The sequence below is a fragment of the Oryza brachyantha genome, chromosome 12 (assembly GCF_000231095.2).
Source record: "Oryza brachyantha chromosome 12, ObraRS2, whole genome shotgun sequence".
Lineage (NCBI taxonomy): Eukaryota > Viridiplantae > Streptophyta > Magnoliopsida > Poales > Poaceae > Oryza > Oryza brachyantha.
The window spans coordinates 9,913,427-9,928,999 of NC_023174.2; the positions used below are offsets into that span (position 1 = coordinate 9,913,427).

Here is a 15,573-nt window from a genome sequence, read left to right on the forward strand (position 1 = left end):
GTTGACGTGTCACACACAAAGGCCTGGGAGTCAATCTTAGACAGCTCCAGTGCAGGACCTAAATTCATAGAATGATGCGTGCGTATGCCAGTCAGTTTGATCCTGCAATTGACAAGATAAACAGTAAAACAGACCGATTGGCTATCAAGTCGATAGGTGAATAAATATCCAGCTGCTCAGATGTTGATGCTGCAACAGTTAGCCGATAGAGTAAATGATCAGCTGTAAAAAAACTTGGATCGGCTAGAAACTCGATAGAAATAGAGTTAAATTAAATATTAGACCAACGTAATCCGCCAAGTTACTTATTAATCCTAGTCAATCAGACGAGCTCTTATAACCAGATCGAACTAGACGCACAGAGATTAGACTTAACCAAGACAACATGCAGTTGAGCACGATATGATTATAGGAAACATGAAGATTGATAAAGGTAATAAATAAACCGACGAATTACTTGGAATAAACAATGAATCATGTGTTGCGATCGGCTCAAACCAATTTGCATGCAATTCATAAGCCGATGCAACATAAATAACTGTCGATCTGACTAAATCAAGCCGATTGATATAAAAATAATGCATGAAAGAAATCGACTTTTCTATTGATGTAAATATGATGAGTATGTAGATCGGTAAAAATCATCGGCTATAGATGGCAGACAAACAAGCAAGATCTATAAAATACCTAGCCCAGATTGCTAGAAATAATAATAGAAGATTGGACTCAACCGAAATAGTTCAAGATTAAACCTAGCAATGTTAGGATAGATACTAAATAGATCTAGATTGCCATCAAGCCAATGAGCCGATGACTAGTAACTTATCGGCTGGTACTCCGATAAAACAATGAACAAAATACATCGATCTGATATAAACCATCTAACAAACGTAATCTACTAGATCGGACCTAACCGAGACAGTACTAGATTGAATATGTCAAATAGCAAATATCAAACCATGTAGATCGCCAAAGTGGTCGACCAGATCAACTCAAAACACGAAAGTGACCTAAGTTGAAACTGATACGATAACTAGCAATCGCACAACTAGATTAGAAGATCAGACCGAACCGAGACAGTTCTAATCTAGCCGAACGATTACCGTGGTCCGGCGGAACGATGGACTTACCCCTTCGCTGGAGATCTAAGCGATCCAGCCCCGTGTTAGGTGTCAAGTTCCGCCGGAGTTGAAACCTCGGAAGAGGATGGCGATACGCCGAAAGTAGTTGATCTAAATTATGATGTAGATGATTTACAAGGACCCTGGGCATACATATTTATACCCTCGGGTAGATTTTAGGCCGTGTTGGACACGACATACAACTCCTAGTAGATAAAAAGAAATAACAAACTCCTATTTAGATTCTATCTCTAACACACAAGTCCCGATCGGACTCTAACTCTCTTAGAGATAAAGGAAAATCCAAACTAACTCTAGCTAATAGAAAATTAAATTACACGGACTCTGATTATTGCCGAATCTATCTGTAACATTCTAGGCATCAGACTCTATTTCTTATCCAACCCAGACTCCATCAGCTAAATCTGGGTCGTATTCCGCTTGGTCTTCTACTCGATTGCTCTGTTTCCTGTTTGATTCGGTCTTTAATCACAGCTTAATTTACTGCAGCAATAATCCAAATTCTGGCGTTAACATGTACACATGGCTAATTAAGTTTTCGTATGCAAGACAATTTGTGGATGCAGCAACGCATGCAAGATCATTCGTACGTGATCATGCAAATTAATTTCACGTGCATATCTAGGTAAAAATTAAGACAACGGGATGGTTAACTTGTCTAAGTAATATGGTACTTTCTAGGTAACATAGTACCTCAAATGTATCAGGCATGACACCATGTTCAAGTAACATGGTACCTCACATATATCATGTATGATACTTCAAGATAGCATGCTCAGATAACATGGTACCTTCAAATAACATGATATCTCACATGTACCATGTACGATACTTGGATAGTATCATATCTGGTACTAGTGGTATCGTGAACAATATCATATCACAGATAATGAATCCTCGTTGGCGTCGCCACCGTCATCATCGTCGTCATCACCGTCGCCGTCGCAGCCACCGTAGTCGTTGCCGACGCTGCAGCTGCTGTCGACTGTAGCTAGCTGTTCCCGGCCACCGCCACCGTCGTTGTTGTCGCAGTCATCGTCGTCGTCGTCGCTGTTGTTGCTGCAGTCGTCGCCATCGCCTTCGCCACAGTCGTCGTCGTCGCCCGCGCCAGGGTGTTCGACGGAGAGGCTGCGGAGATAGCGAAGCCTCGGTTGCCCAAGGTATCCTGCCTCAGCGGTGTCCGGTCGCAGGTGTAGCAGCAGCCATCGTGTCGTCCCACCGACGCAGCAGCAACAGGAGGGAGGCGTCACTGGTGGCCACGGCGCGCGCGCTGAAGCTCAAGGGGAGGGAGCAATCACTAGTTGGATCCCGTTTCAACGGGATCCCGTAGTATAGTTTTTCCCAAACTTTTATTCACGTCTCATTTAACATCGTTATGCTAACTTAACAGACTAGGGTTAGGCGGCCGCTTTAATTTTAAAAACCGAGGTCAAATTTGTAAAGTGAAAAAGAATAGAATCAAATTTACAATTAGCTTTCAAATAGGCTCATAACGCAATAGTCTCAAAGAGGAAACGCCTACTGGGCTTATCTGCTAACTTCAGCAAGTGGGCTGGGCCTGCCATTAGGAATTAGTTATCCATTTCATCCACCGTCTTCTTCCCGAAATCGCTTCCGTTTGCAAGCAACCCACCTCTCCTCTCCGTCTTCTCCCACGAGCTAGGGTTCAATTCATCTCCGTCCTTCTCGAGTCTCGAGCTCGACACATCCATCCATCCATCCAGTCCGAGCTGGCCCAGACACGTCCACCTCGCCGTCCTCGTTAAGCCCCTCGAGTCCAGTCCGCGGGGCCGCGGAGATGAACTGCGAGACCTGTCAGCTGAAGGAGCTGGTCAGATCCAATTTCCAGCCCCCCTTCTTTAGGGTTCCTTTCGGTTTCTTTCTCTCGTTACTTCTGTCTTACTGTTTTTTTTTCCTTTTTATTTGCTACTTTCTTTGGATTGCAGGAGCTGGAGCCTCGGGAGATCAAGGATGTGCTGCGATGTGAGCCTTAAATATCTTCCTTTCTCTCTCCTTACTTTTTTTTTGGGGGGGGGGGGGTGCAAAAGGAATGAACCTTTGATTGAATATGCGGTCCCATGAAACCTTTGTTTTGTGTTGAATTGTTTTGTGGACTCAAGTTATTTCTGTAAAGTTGGAAATTTTGGATCATGAATGGCATGTAGAGTAAGTGGTCTCAGAACACTTTTTCATGAATGATGCCCGAGCTAACTGAAGAAAGAATTGGATATATGCTACTGGCATGCTTAGTTTTGAAAGAAATTTGTTGTTTATTGTTGTATGACAGTACCGAATTCTTTACAGTCTTTTTGCTCTTATAATTATGGATTCTTGGAACTCTGAGATAATGTTTGGTCCAGCTATTCTACGGTGAAATTAACACTGTGATCTGATTTCATTCGATAGTGTTTGGTGGGTTGTAATCAGTTACACTGTAAAACAGATCAGAGCTTAGTAAAATATCTTTATGTCCCAATTTGAGTGGCATGGAATCCTGTTATGTTGCTACCAGCCGTGGAATGACCAGATGATCTCAGTGATACCCTGCCCATTTCGATTATGTTTCATTATCATTATTTGAATCAGACACCACCTTAGTTTATGTTTGTTAAGTAGACTGAGAAGTTGAGAGATGTTTATCCTTCCTAGCATCATGAAATCTTTGCTGATAAATATGCTGCTTTTGGCTGTGCTGCAGGCATTTTACACACCATATTCTTCCACAGAACCTTGAGTCTTGTTCGGCCCAAAGATGTTGATTGTGATTTCTTTGAGATCACCTATGTGAGTATATGCCCTGTATAAAGGTCTTGAACTGTTTAATTTAGTGAATCTATTTGTGCTCTCTATCTAATGCTTGCTGGCACCGGCAAATAAAGTATGAAATTATTAGGGAAAATTAGTTCTATGACATTGAAAGAACACAAGTTTAGAAGTATACCACTGAACATCACCGGTTCTCTTTAATACCACTGAAAGTTTACTCTGTTCTCCTTTATACTACTGCTGTGAACCTACATTGTATCCTATTCAAAAATCTGAGGGAGCTGTTCGTGCAAGTCGACAAAGCTAACCGAGCAGCTGTAGGATCAAGATGTCGACTAGAGAGGGGGTGAATAGGCGATTTAAAATAAAACGCACCTAATCAAAACTAATCGATGTTGCTAGGCTTGGTAAGGGATAAACTTAACTAAGCAACTAATTTCTGTTTTGCAATCGTAGGGTTATATGGGCTCAATTATGTCTCTATAAAAGTAAATTGCACAAAAGAAAATGCAATAAATAATAAGACAGGGGACAAGGAAATTTTCACCTGAGGTTTGAAAACTCGCCGGTTTCCTAATCCCTATTGAGGCGAGCCCCACTTCACCGCTCAAAATCACGAAGCCACCGCAAGTCCCCTTCGCCAAGGGACGGGCAAGGTGGGAGTCGGCCCACGAAGTGGACTGCCCAAGCCTTGATTAGTAGGGGTAGTTCTTCCTTCACTTCGAGGTGGTAAACTTCAAACCACTCACAACCGACGCCGGGCCTTCTCCACAACCTCCTTGGAGAGGTCACCGGGCAACACCTCCACGAGCCGTCTAGGAGGCGGCAACCTCCAAGAGTAACAAGTTGTGACCCGGCTTGGAGATGATCAAGTGCTACTCTAGTTCTATAATGAAGCAATGCACTTGACTCTTGGCTAATCAACCCTCACTCGCATTTAATGGATGAACACAAGCACTAGAGAGTGTGAGAGTTGTTGCAAGGAGTGAATGCAAGTGAAGTAAATGTCAAGAGAGCTTCCTTGCTGCTAGTGGGGGAGTATTTATACCCCCAACCACAAAAAATATCCATTGGGGGTTGAAATCCCCAACTCAGTGCACTGTAGTGCACTGTCGGTTAGACAGCCAAAGGGTGGCTGGTCAGGCCGGCCTGCATTGCAACAGCTAGGAGACTAGTCGTTGCAGTGCATTAACTGCACTGACACACGGGGGCCGGTCAGACTGTCGTGGTGTGGCCGGTCAGATCAACCAGGGCTCGGTCAGATCGCTATCAACTCGGTTTGATCACTTGCGGCTCAGGTTTTCAATCCCAGAGACCGACCACATGCACTTGGCTAGCCGGTCAGAGAGGAGTAGACTCAGCAGTCAGACCAACCGCACAAGCCGGTCAGAATGACTTGGGTCCTCGGTCAGACCGCCCTTGGTTAGAGAAGCAAATCAATTTTGAAGAGGAAACCAAGTCTCAATGCAAATGACCTAATGTGGCATCTCAATCATCTCTTTCTTTAGGTCATCACCCCTCTAAATAGTACATCAAAGTTATAAGAAGAACCAGCAAATTTTGATCACCCAACTCCTCGATTAATTAAAAGGAAAAACATCTAGTTTTACCATCTTCGTTCCTTTGCTTTGCGCCATCGAATTTTATCCCTGGTAATCATCCATGCATACACATCACGTGGTCCTAACTCAAAAACATAACTCGATAGAATAGTTAGTCCACAATTAGCGTTTGTCATTAATTACCAAAATCAACGATGGGGTCCTAGATGCTTCAGCGCCGTAAGTCTTCTTCCCCTCGTCGCCGATCCAACACCGCTGCCGAAGACTGTCGTGGCAAGACTTTGACCACTTCTTCCTCTTCGCCAATCGAGTCCGACTGCTGAAGTCCATCGCCGTACAGTCATGCGAGCCTTGATGAGTTGCCATCTCCAAATTATTATCTTGCAATTGTCTCATATTTGTAGGAGTGACATATAGCTTAGCAATTCGGATGTTTTATATACTCTATGCTTGCTGGTGTTTTCGCCTTAATTATTGCCGGTTGTCCACCCTGAACTGTGTTAGTCTTACTGTTGTTAACAGTGCAGAATTATCAGAATAGGTCCAACTGATATGTCTCTGATGCGTTAGCAGAGCAAAAGGGCCATAGAAAAGGTCCAACAAAGATAATACAATACTAATCCTAACCAGTATAATGGTTCATCCTAAATATATTTGACATAGTCATGTCCTTTTTATGGGTTTAATGCCTTTTATTCCCAATTCTTTATACAAGATGAGCTTCAGATGAGTGGCATGGCACTTGTCTATGAGTTGAGGCATGAGGATAGCTTGTGACAAGCTGTATCACTGCATGACCATTATAAACTTACCATGTGTATTGACAAATCACTTTTCAGTTAACTCACTGAAGAACTCTGCGGAATCTTTAGAAACATTTTTTTCTATTGTTAGATTCATTAATGAAATTTTGCCAGATACACAAATGAAACCTAACCGTATATGTCTCCCAATTACATCTTCTAAATCTTTGTGGTTTGATTAAAATATGCCAAATTTCATCAAATATACAAATGAAACCTAACCATACATGTCTCCCAAATATATCTTCTAAATCATCCACACTGACAATCCAACGTCTTGTATTCCTGGCCAATCATATCATGCAGGTTACTCTATTAACTGATCCACACATGTTATTGTGCAGTGAGCTTATTCTGCTACTATTTAATAAAATAAAACATGTGACATGGCTTATGCGTGCTGTGCAACTCCAAATTTTAAATGTAGTTAAATGCCATTTGTTCCAAAATCTTAAAACTCACCGTTCCCATCTCAACAGCTCAATTTCCATTGTGTGTTTTATCTTAGACAGAAAATCATTCAAGCAACCTCAACAGCCCATCAATACAGCAGCCGGTACCAGTGCATGGATTTGAATTCTGAATTCATAACGGTAACCTACTAGGAATCTGGCCAGCAGCATGCTTCTTGGTCAACTTGAGAACTCATAAAAACTGACTGAGTCATTGTATTTTGTATGGTGTTAAATCATTGTCCCTTGTATAAAACCATTTCGAGTGTCACTAATAATGAAGTTTTTATCCAAAGCCTAACTATCTATGTAAAAGATAGGTGCTGCTTTCTGCATTTCGGTTTCACTTACACTCACAGAAATTGATGCAAGGTTTTTTCTGTTTCTATGTTTCAGCATATTGTGAACAGTGTTGCATGGTGCATCGTCAAAGGTTTATGTTTATATGCTACTACCTTATGTGTGTCTTCTGTGGCGTACCAACTGTAAAAGTTGCAAGTAAAGTGATTACAATTCATTAAAGAATCATAATCTTATTTCATGTTGAAGGTATCTAACAGATACTATTGGTCTCACGGATAGATTAGCAGCCTTCCATTTTCTTTTTACCGTGGTTTTATAAGTCTCTGGCAGTGAACGTATGGGATATGTGCGTGAGATAGCTGAGCGAGGCTTGGGGGGATTAGATCCAGAACTTGCTTGCTTTATTCATCTGAAACAATGCCATTTATATGGCTTACATGTCTGAACTGAATGCTAAACAAAAGGAACCCAAATGCTAACTCAAAGGGATAAGAACTGCGATACTAACAACATAAGCATTGTAACTCAGCATCAACCAATCACGCTGCTTCTGTGATCTGCACAGCGTCTGTTCCTGCGGTACACAAGTCCGAACATGACATGTCGATAGACTGTTTTGCACTGAACCCTCCTGGGTTCACATAATTATGTGCTTCACTATGCTATGGAGTTACATAGATTTGTTTCTATATTTTTTGTAGGTACAATGTGGACTCCCTGAATTAGAAAAGGAAGTTGATGAAAAGATTGACCAGTTTGTCGCTTGGATAGAGAAACATCCAAATCGAAGCAGTCAGGTTGCAATTGTCATCTCTTTGCTCTGCAATTACTACGTCTGGAGTGCTAAATTTGTATCATCCGCTATATGACAGGTTTGCCTCTCCTTTTTCGATGAGAAAAGCAAACATCCTAGTTGGTTTAGCAACAAGACAGAGCGTATTTATTGGGAACAGTGGTTCATCAATTTGCATGTAATAAGCCCAAAAAGGCATGGCAAATCACATAGCTCTAAAGCATTAACAAATATTGGAGGTAATTTTATTAAATACATTTTCACCATCTTCACAATTATATCCAGTGTCTCACACTATAGTCATATGTGATGCACAATTACCTCAGGGCAGGCATTGGAAGAGAGTAGCTCAAGGCGCGCTGCCTTGGAATCATCAATTCATGAAGTACTATTCCAGATCATAAACTTTGCCAATGAGAAAAAGGACCACATTCCTGCAATCCCTGATAGAATATTCAATCATGAGATCTCCATCCCAAGGTGTGCCCTATACCCTCTCATTATAAGAGCTATTCATATTGGTCCTTTTTTTTGTTGAGATTCTTTACATATATCTGGATCCCCAGGTGACACGTTTTCCTTGGACGTGTTGACAGCTCGCCGGATTCTATGTTTGGATGGAACACAGATGTTCTTAGGAGGGTATTGAATAGTGGGCACCCATACTCACTCTAGCTCAAGATGGCTAATGCTGCCATAAGGTGCAGTAGATGGTTTATTGCCAGTCACCGTCACCATTGTGCTCTCAAGGGACAAAAGTTGTGTACAGAATCAATGCATGCTGCCCTAACAGCGTGCTCATCTGACTTTGTAAATATTTGGGCTAATTTGATTTTTAGTTTGACCAATATCACACATCGGATGGCTCACTTTAGGGGTGTTACCTGTTACTGTCAATGGAATTTTTATCCTTGTAGTGGACTACCAATTAATCTTTCCATATTTCTATTGCCTCCTAATCTATCATCTCAGTTGGAAACAGGCTTGTAAATGTTATGCTGCAGTTACTCTACACACATATACACGCCTTTGGACCTAGAAACAAAAGCCAGGATTGCTTGTTGTTGACTATTGCTGTGGTTTTAGTTACTCTATCGCATATCCCAATTCTGCTTTTCTTCCCCTTTTTCTCCCTCAAAAAATGGTTATGTAACCTGTTATTCGCTTGAGAAAAAAAAAAGGATGTAGATCTTTATTTTCTAGTTTCCATGTTGTCACTTGCTGCATACTTTTTTCGCTTATGCTTATAAGCCAAATTTTGAATTTTAAAACTTAAATTTGGAATTGATTTTGAGGTTTTTCATGGTAGTTTATTTTTAGCCTTTACTTTAAGATCACTAAGAACCTGTGCATAAAAGTTTTACCCACTAATTATTTTTTTAATTATTAATAAACCGTTTTGTTTAAGCTTAATATAAGCTAAAATATGTGAGGCTCTTGGCTTCAGGGCAAAAGGCAAAGGCATATGCTTATCACAGTTTCTATGAAGGTAGAATATTCCAGTGTTACTGACGAGGATGTACTAACAACTACTACGTGGGTGTTGACACTTGGCAGCCAAAACGTATAAGGGCCTCTAGAATTGGTCCCGGTAGAAGAACTCCATTCATTTTTTATTTTAGTCCTATTTAGGTTTATATACCGATTAATGAATATGTTATATTATATATATATGTATATATATATATTAACATATGGATATAGGATACTATTTTATAACGTGAAATGAAGATAATAGCTTGGATTGATCAGCCAGCGGAGAATGGTTAATTATACCCCTACCGATTTTCGCCTTCGGATCAATCCTCTATCATGTGAAGACGCAAGTTTATGCTACCAAATTTCAAATTTGGATCGATCCTCTACCATGTTAACAGCTTGACACAAGTAGTATCCTTATCTAGAATTGGTTGAGACTTACAACTACATCTTTTCGCTTTTATTTATATTTATAAGTCAAAATTTAATTTTTAACCTTAAATGTAGAGTTGGAGTCTTCTATCGTATTTTATTTTTTAGTATTTGCTTTTGGATTACTAGGAACATGTATAAAAAGTTTTATTTGTAAACTATTTTTTATTTATAAATATGTCATTTGGTTTTTTCCTAAAAAGTCCAAACAATCACCTCCTTAGACTGTATTGGGGGAAAGGTTAGAAACTTCACCCCTAGCATGGAAAACGAAATGGTGGGTTAACACATGATTAACTAGTTACAAAAAGCTTGAAAATATATTAACATGTTTTCTAAAGTAACTTTCCATGATTTTTTTTTTGCAAAAGGTGAACTGCAGAAAATGGAGAAGTTGAAGTTGGAAAATGGGAGGGAAGAACAGACTTGGAAAGTGTCTGAACTGGGTTAGTTCATAACTCTCTGTTATTCGGCATCACCCATGTGGCAACAGGTGCAAACTAAAGTAGGGGTGTTCGACTACGGGTTTGAAAAAACCATTTAATATGGAAAAGAATGTAAATATTTATGTGGTGCTATCTGGATTTGTAAAAAAATTGGAATATGGTACTCCCTCCGGTTTTTCTATTTGACATAATTAATCTTTGGATCTGCATTTGATCGTTCGTCTAATTTAAAACTTATGTGCAAATATACAAAATTATAAATCATGCTTAAAGTTTCTTTAGTAATAAATCAAATGACAACAAAATGATTAATAATTATGTAATTTGAATTAGACTAATGGTCAAACGTAAACTTAAAAGTCAAATAAAAATAGAAGGGTAATTGGCTTCTGTCCATAAGTATTTGAATGCCATGTCTAGATAATAATATTTTACTTTAGCCTGATGCATTTAATTGTGATGAAAATGCACTCATATTTGGAAATATTATTGCGGTGAAGAAAATTCATCAGAAGGGTTTTTTTACCCCCCCCCCCCCACCCCCAATATTAATGAGGACATAGGGGATGATCCTAACATTTGTCACAATGTGTCAGTGGTGATGAAAAATTTAATTGAAGTGATATTTATTTTCATCACTTTAGAAGCATAACCCCTAGTAGTATGATGTAGGCATATTTTGCTACAGGACGTCATAACTTGATGGTTTTAAATGTAGGACACTACAGTAAACGGCTTTTAGGGGAATACACTCCACAAACATAAAAAGTAGCTTGTGGACACCCTGCTCATCAGAATATTCATCTTTTGTTTAACAGAGCAGAGAAATCACATCAAAGTTCTGAGATACCGCTAGGGCCGCTAGGCCCACATGTCAAGTCTTCCATATATCCATATCTATTTCACTCTTTCATGCATGGGGTCCACATGTAAGCCTTGAAATTTAAAAATATCATCGTCGGTCATCGAGACATTCTCGCACTCCAGGTTTCGCACCTTCGTCAACGCTAGTATTCTCTCATTGCTCCATCACACCGCATGGGAGATCTGACGTATGGGCCCAGGGTATTTCAGAACTTTCATATAGTTTCTTTCTTCTATCAAGCCATAAATGAATAGTCTAATGGTTTGGGTGTCCACGAGCTAATTTCAATGTTTACACAGTGTATTCCTCCAAAAGTCACTTTGTGCGGTGTCCTATAACTAAAACCGTGAAGTCATGATGTCTCGTAGAAAAATTTACCTATAATATAATATTTATGTGCATAGAAATTATGCAAGAACATATATCTGAAGGAAATGTTCAATTTATGCAGGAACCAAAACGATCACATTTCCACACTGGCATAAATGATCAGGCACAATTCATGCTCTTGGTGTGTTCTCTATGTTGTCTCATTAGCTTCATGAGAATGTGTAAAGAACAATCAAAAGAAGACAACAATCTCTTATACAAATAAGAAACGATAGAAATGTATTAGAAATCAAAATGCTACCGATGAACAAGATATAAAAGTAAGGAAAAAGTGACATCAAAATGCCTATAAAATACACATTAAGTGAAATTCTATCTAATTTTATGATGTTGAGTTTATTTTCTAATGAATATGGAGCTGACTCTAATATAACAGGAATCTCATCATGCAAAAGAGATGGTTTTGAACCAGCTCTAACTATGGGTTCTGTGATGGTGTGTAATTAGGATATTCATTTTCATCTCTTCACTTGCCCAAGAGGCACACTAACATGAACTTCATCTTACCCTCTTAAGACTTTGACAGAGCCTGCTTGGAGCTTCTAATCACCAAAAATTCATTTGTTACTAGGAAAGAGAATGTAGGAAGCCTCTGTATGTATGAAGGGAAGTAGGATAAGTAATGGGTCATTATTTTTTTAATCTTCTACAAAATGAAAGCAACCACAATTTTCTATAGTTTTGGACAGTAAAATTATAAAGTCCTATCATTTTGCTTATACTTATGTTTATTCGTATGACTTATTAGCAAATAATAACAATTTATGGGACAATTTTTATGTTAGCACATAGCGACTCAAAAACAAATACTACAAAATGAACTACAGTGAACAGTCTTAAAATTAAAATTTGAAATTTGGCTTATAAGCATAAGCAAAACAATAGGGCCGATTATTCTTAGGAATTTAGAGAGTCTAATATGTCTAACAGGTCCCACCCTTGCTGTCCAGTGTGAGTGGGGGTGGACATTCGATTATTTCAGTTCGATCAGTTCTATCACAGGAAAAGTTGTCATTACCAAAATTAGTTTAGAAAAATACAGGACCAAGCAACTTGGTTTCGGTCATGACCGAAATTTGACAGAATGAGGGTGCAACAAATGATAGTATTTTTTTAAAAAAAAATAACAATACCTCCCCTATTTTCTTTTTTTATAGTTCAATAACCGAAGATGATACCAAATCACAAATATATCTCAAATCATAACATCATAGTTGCATAATTTGATAGGCTCGTTGAGCTACTAGGCATTTTTAATGTTGTTTATATTTTTATTTTTTGGTTATTTTGGTTACTATAACTGAATTAACCGAATTATTTTCGGCCAGTTCCAACCGGTGATTAGTTGCAAAAATTTGGTTTCGATTAGTTCGATTTTGGTTCTGGTTAATTCGGTTTGGTTTATCGGTTTTGGTTTTTTCTGCCCACCCCCTAAATGTGACTTAAAATCAATAACCATTTTCTAGATTTTTATTGAACACAAGTAATTTTCAAGAAATTTGGTAGCAAAGTCGTATTTCGGTTAGTTTTTTTAATAATAATATTATTAATAGTTTTTAGTTTTATAACAGGAAACACATACAGCTAGGGGTGAAAACGGGTCGGGTTCGGTCGGATTTCACCTTTCTCATATCCTAACCCACATTTTGCAATTGGGTTCGGATCTAATACGAATATTATCGAATACGGATACAATCACGGATAACACAGGACGCTAGCGTTGCATGTGCATGTAAGGTACAAATGGAAAACATTGGATTACACAAGATCTAATGAAAGCTGGGATTAACCGCTTTCACTGATATTCAATGTGTGCGCAGGTATGGATTAACTTAAGCTAAGGTGGTGTTTAGATTGAGAAAATTTTTGGAAGAAGTGTCACGTCAAATGTTTGACCGGATGTCGGAAGGAGTTTTCGGATACGAATGAAAAAACGAATTTCACGGCTAGCCTAGAAACAGCGATACAAATCTTTTGAGCCTAATTAATCCGTCATTAGCACATGTTGTTTACTGTAGCACTTATGGCTAATCATAGTCTAATTAGGCTCAAAAGATTCATCTCAAGATTTCTTCCATAACTGTGCAATTAGTTTTTTGGTTCATCTATGTTTAATGCTTTATTTAGGTGTCCAAAAATTCGATGTGATGTTTTTGGAAAAAAAAATGGGAACTAAACAAGGCCTAAGCTTAGGGCTCCTTTAGAACATAGGAATTTTACAAAATGTTCACAAAAATATGGTTTAATTCCTCAAAACCGAATATGCTCTTGTACATGGGATTCAATCTTGGAGTTGGACTTAAGCTTCACTCAAGGTCTCCAAAACACAAACACAACTTATATTTAAGAACACAATGAAATGCAATATGTTACAAACTTGTCAAGGAAAATGTATTTTGGACATATGACATATCGATCTTATTTGTCATATATATATATATATATATATATATATATATATATATATATATGTCATATCTAAATATTTCATAGTAGCCAAATTCTATAACAATTGACTATACAGTGAGTTATGACTTAACTTATTTCTAAAGAGAATACATATGTGTTTTTGCCTGAACAATGATTGCATTTGGTGTACATTGATCAAAGTTGGCTATGGCAACATATAGGATCCACTATGTGCTTATATGTGCTCATCTGGTTGAATTTATGCACGGTGCGGCTGAGGATGCACCTCGTTGCCTGACGGGGGTCATGGTACACTATGATGATGCTTATTTTATAGCCAAAATATTGTGCATATGAATAATGTTGGGATGAAAACATACTCTTGCCATCATACCGTGTTTATTTAAAGTTGCTTTAGTGATTATTATTGACTTACCGGTGTCTTTTGAAATTAACGCGGTTGTATTAACTTTCCTCTAGATGTAACCTTTTATTGTTCCTATCAACTAAATTAACTTCAGTGTACAAAATATTAGTTTTTCTTAAGGCTGAGCACATCACCGGATTACTCTCGTAACAACAACAGCAGCAACAACAAAAAATGCAGTAATTAATGCATCAAAATTATAATATGTTCCCCCATAATCCAATCTCTGGCCTCATATTATCTTTTGCTATGACATTCCTTGTCATAGAGCTATTAATTTAGAAAATATTTTTTCATAAACAATAATTGACCAGTACCAGTTTTTGTACGAGAAAAACATGTCTTACAAGGAAAAACACGACCAAATCTTATCACAAAATTAATTAGGAAAAACAATATGGAAACCAAAATCACAACCAGTTAACCTAAACTACCACAATTGCAAAAGTTGGACAACCAAACTCAACTTGTAACTCCATTGCCCACATTCACATGGTGGCATTGTATGTGTAACTTCGTGACCACCAACTTGAGAGACATGTAACTTGGATAAATAAAATCACTGATTCTGCCTCCACAGTGGCCACCATCATGGGCTCATGCCACTGCCTCCCATGCAATAGCTTGTCTCTAAATATTCCCAAGAAATCAAAATGATCGCTAATGCTTTATTTCAAGAAAATCTTTGAAAAAGGAGTAAAGAGTTTCTACATTTATTTGAAACAGAGTTGGTCTAGTCTATGAGGGAATACAATGTCTCAAAACCTTAATAAAACCCAATAAAAACCAAAGCAAATGATATGACATGCTTAGTACAACACAACAATAAAGACTAATAGGCGACAAGATTAAAGTGACCCTTTGTAAGTCATCGTTACAAGGTCATCACTAGAACGATCAACAACACTAACTTCCTACGATGATCTTTAACCTCATATGCAAACATCGCCCATAAAAAGGATGTCAACCACCAGCCACTCATGACGCAATTCAGCAGAGGCTTCTAGCAGAATATCCGAATATAAAAGCGTCAAAAACATTGTCGATGTTTCTCTACAGTACTGTAATTAGATTTTCACTTCAATGGAAGAGAGAAACGCCACGACGTGTCTCCAAAGTTCACGGAGTGATACTCATCATATATCCCCTTCTAGCTATTTGCGTTCTCATTGTATTGTTTGAGTCATATTTTAGTTGCTAAAAATAAAATCACTAACCATTCATTATGGAGGGTCGTTCTAGCTAGACTAATTAACACATGCAAAACGAGAAAAACCATTAGCTCATAATTGACTAAGTATTAA

General features: G+C 38.4%; 1 protein-coding gene across 2 annotated transcripts; it reads left to right on the top strand.

Moving 5' to 3' along the window:
* The first annotated feature begins 2,765 nt into the window (after positions 1–2,765).
* Positions 2,766–8,761, top strand: LOC102712951 (autophagy-related protein 101-like). Of its 2 annotated transcripts, none has more exons than XM_006663936.3 (7): positions 2,766–2,973; positions 3,089–3,125; positions 3,841–3,926; positions 7,730–7,825; positions 7,901–8,060; positions 8,148–8,301; positions 8,388–8,761. In XM_006663936.3, exons 1-7 carry the CDS (start codon positions 2,941–2,943, stop codon positions 8,389–8,391), a joined length of 570 nt encoding a protein of 189 aa, XP_006663999.1. In that variant the 5' UTR covers positions 2,766–2,940; the 3' UTR covers positions 8,392–8,761. The 2 variants fall into 2 exon arrangements, with proteins under 2 accessions (XP_006663999.1, XP_006663998.1); XM_006663935.3 differs by having other exon boundaries at positions 8,418–8,761.
* Positions 8,762–15,573: the final 6,812 nt, after the last annotated feature.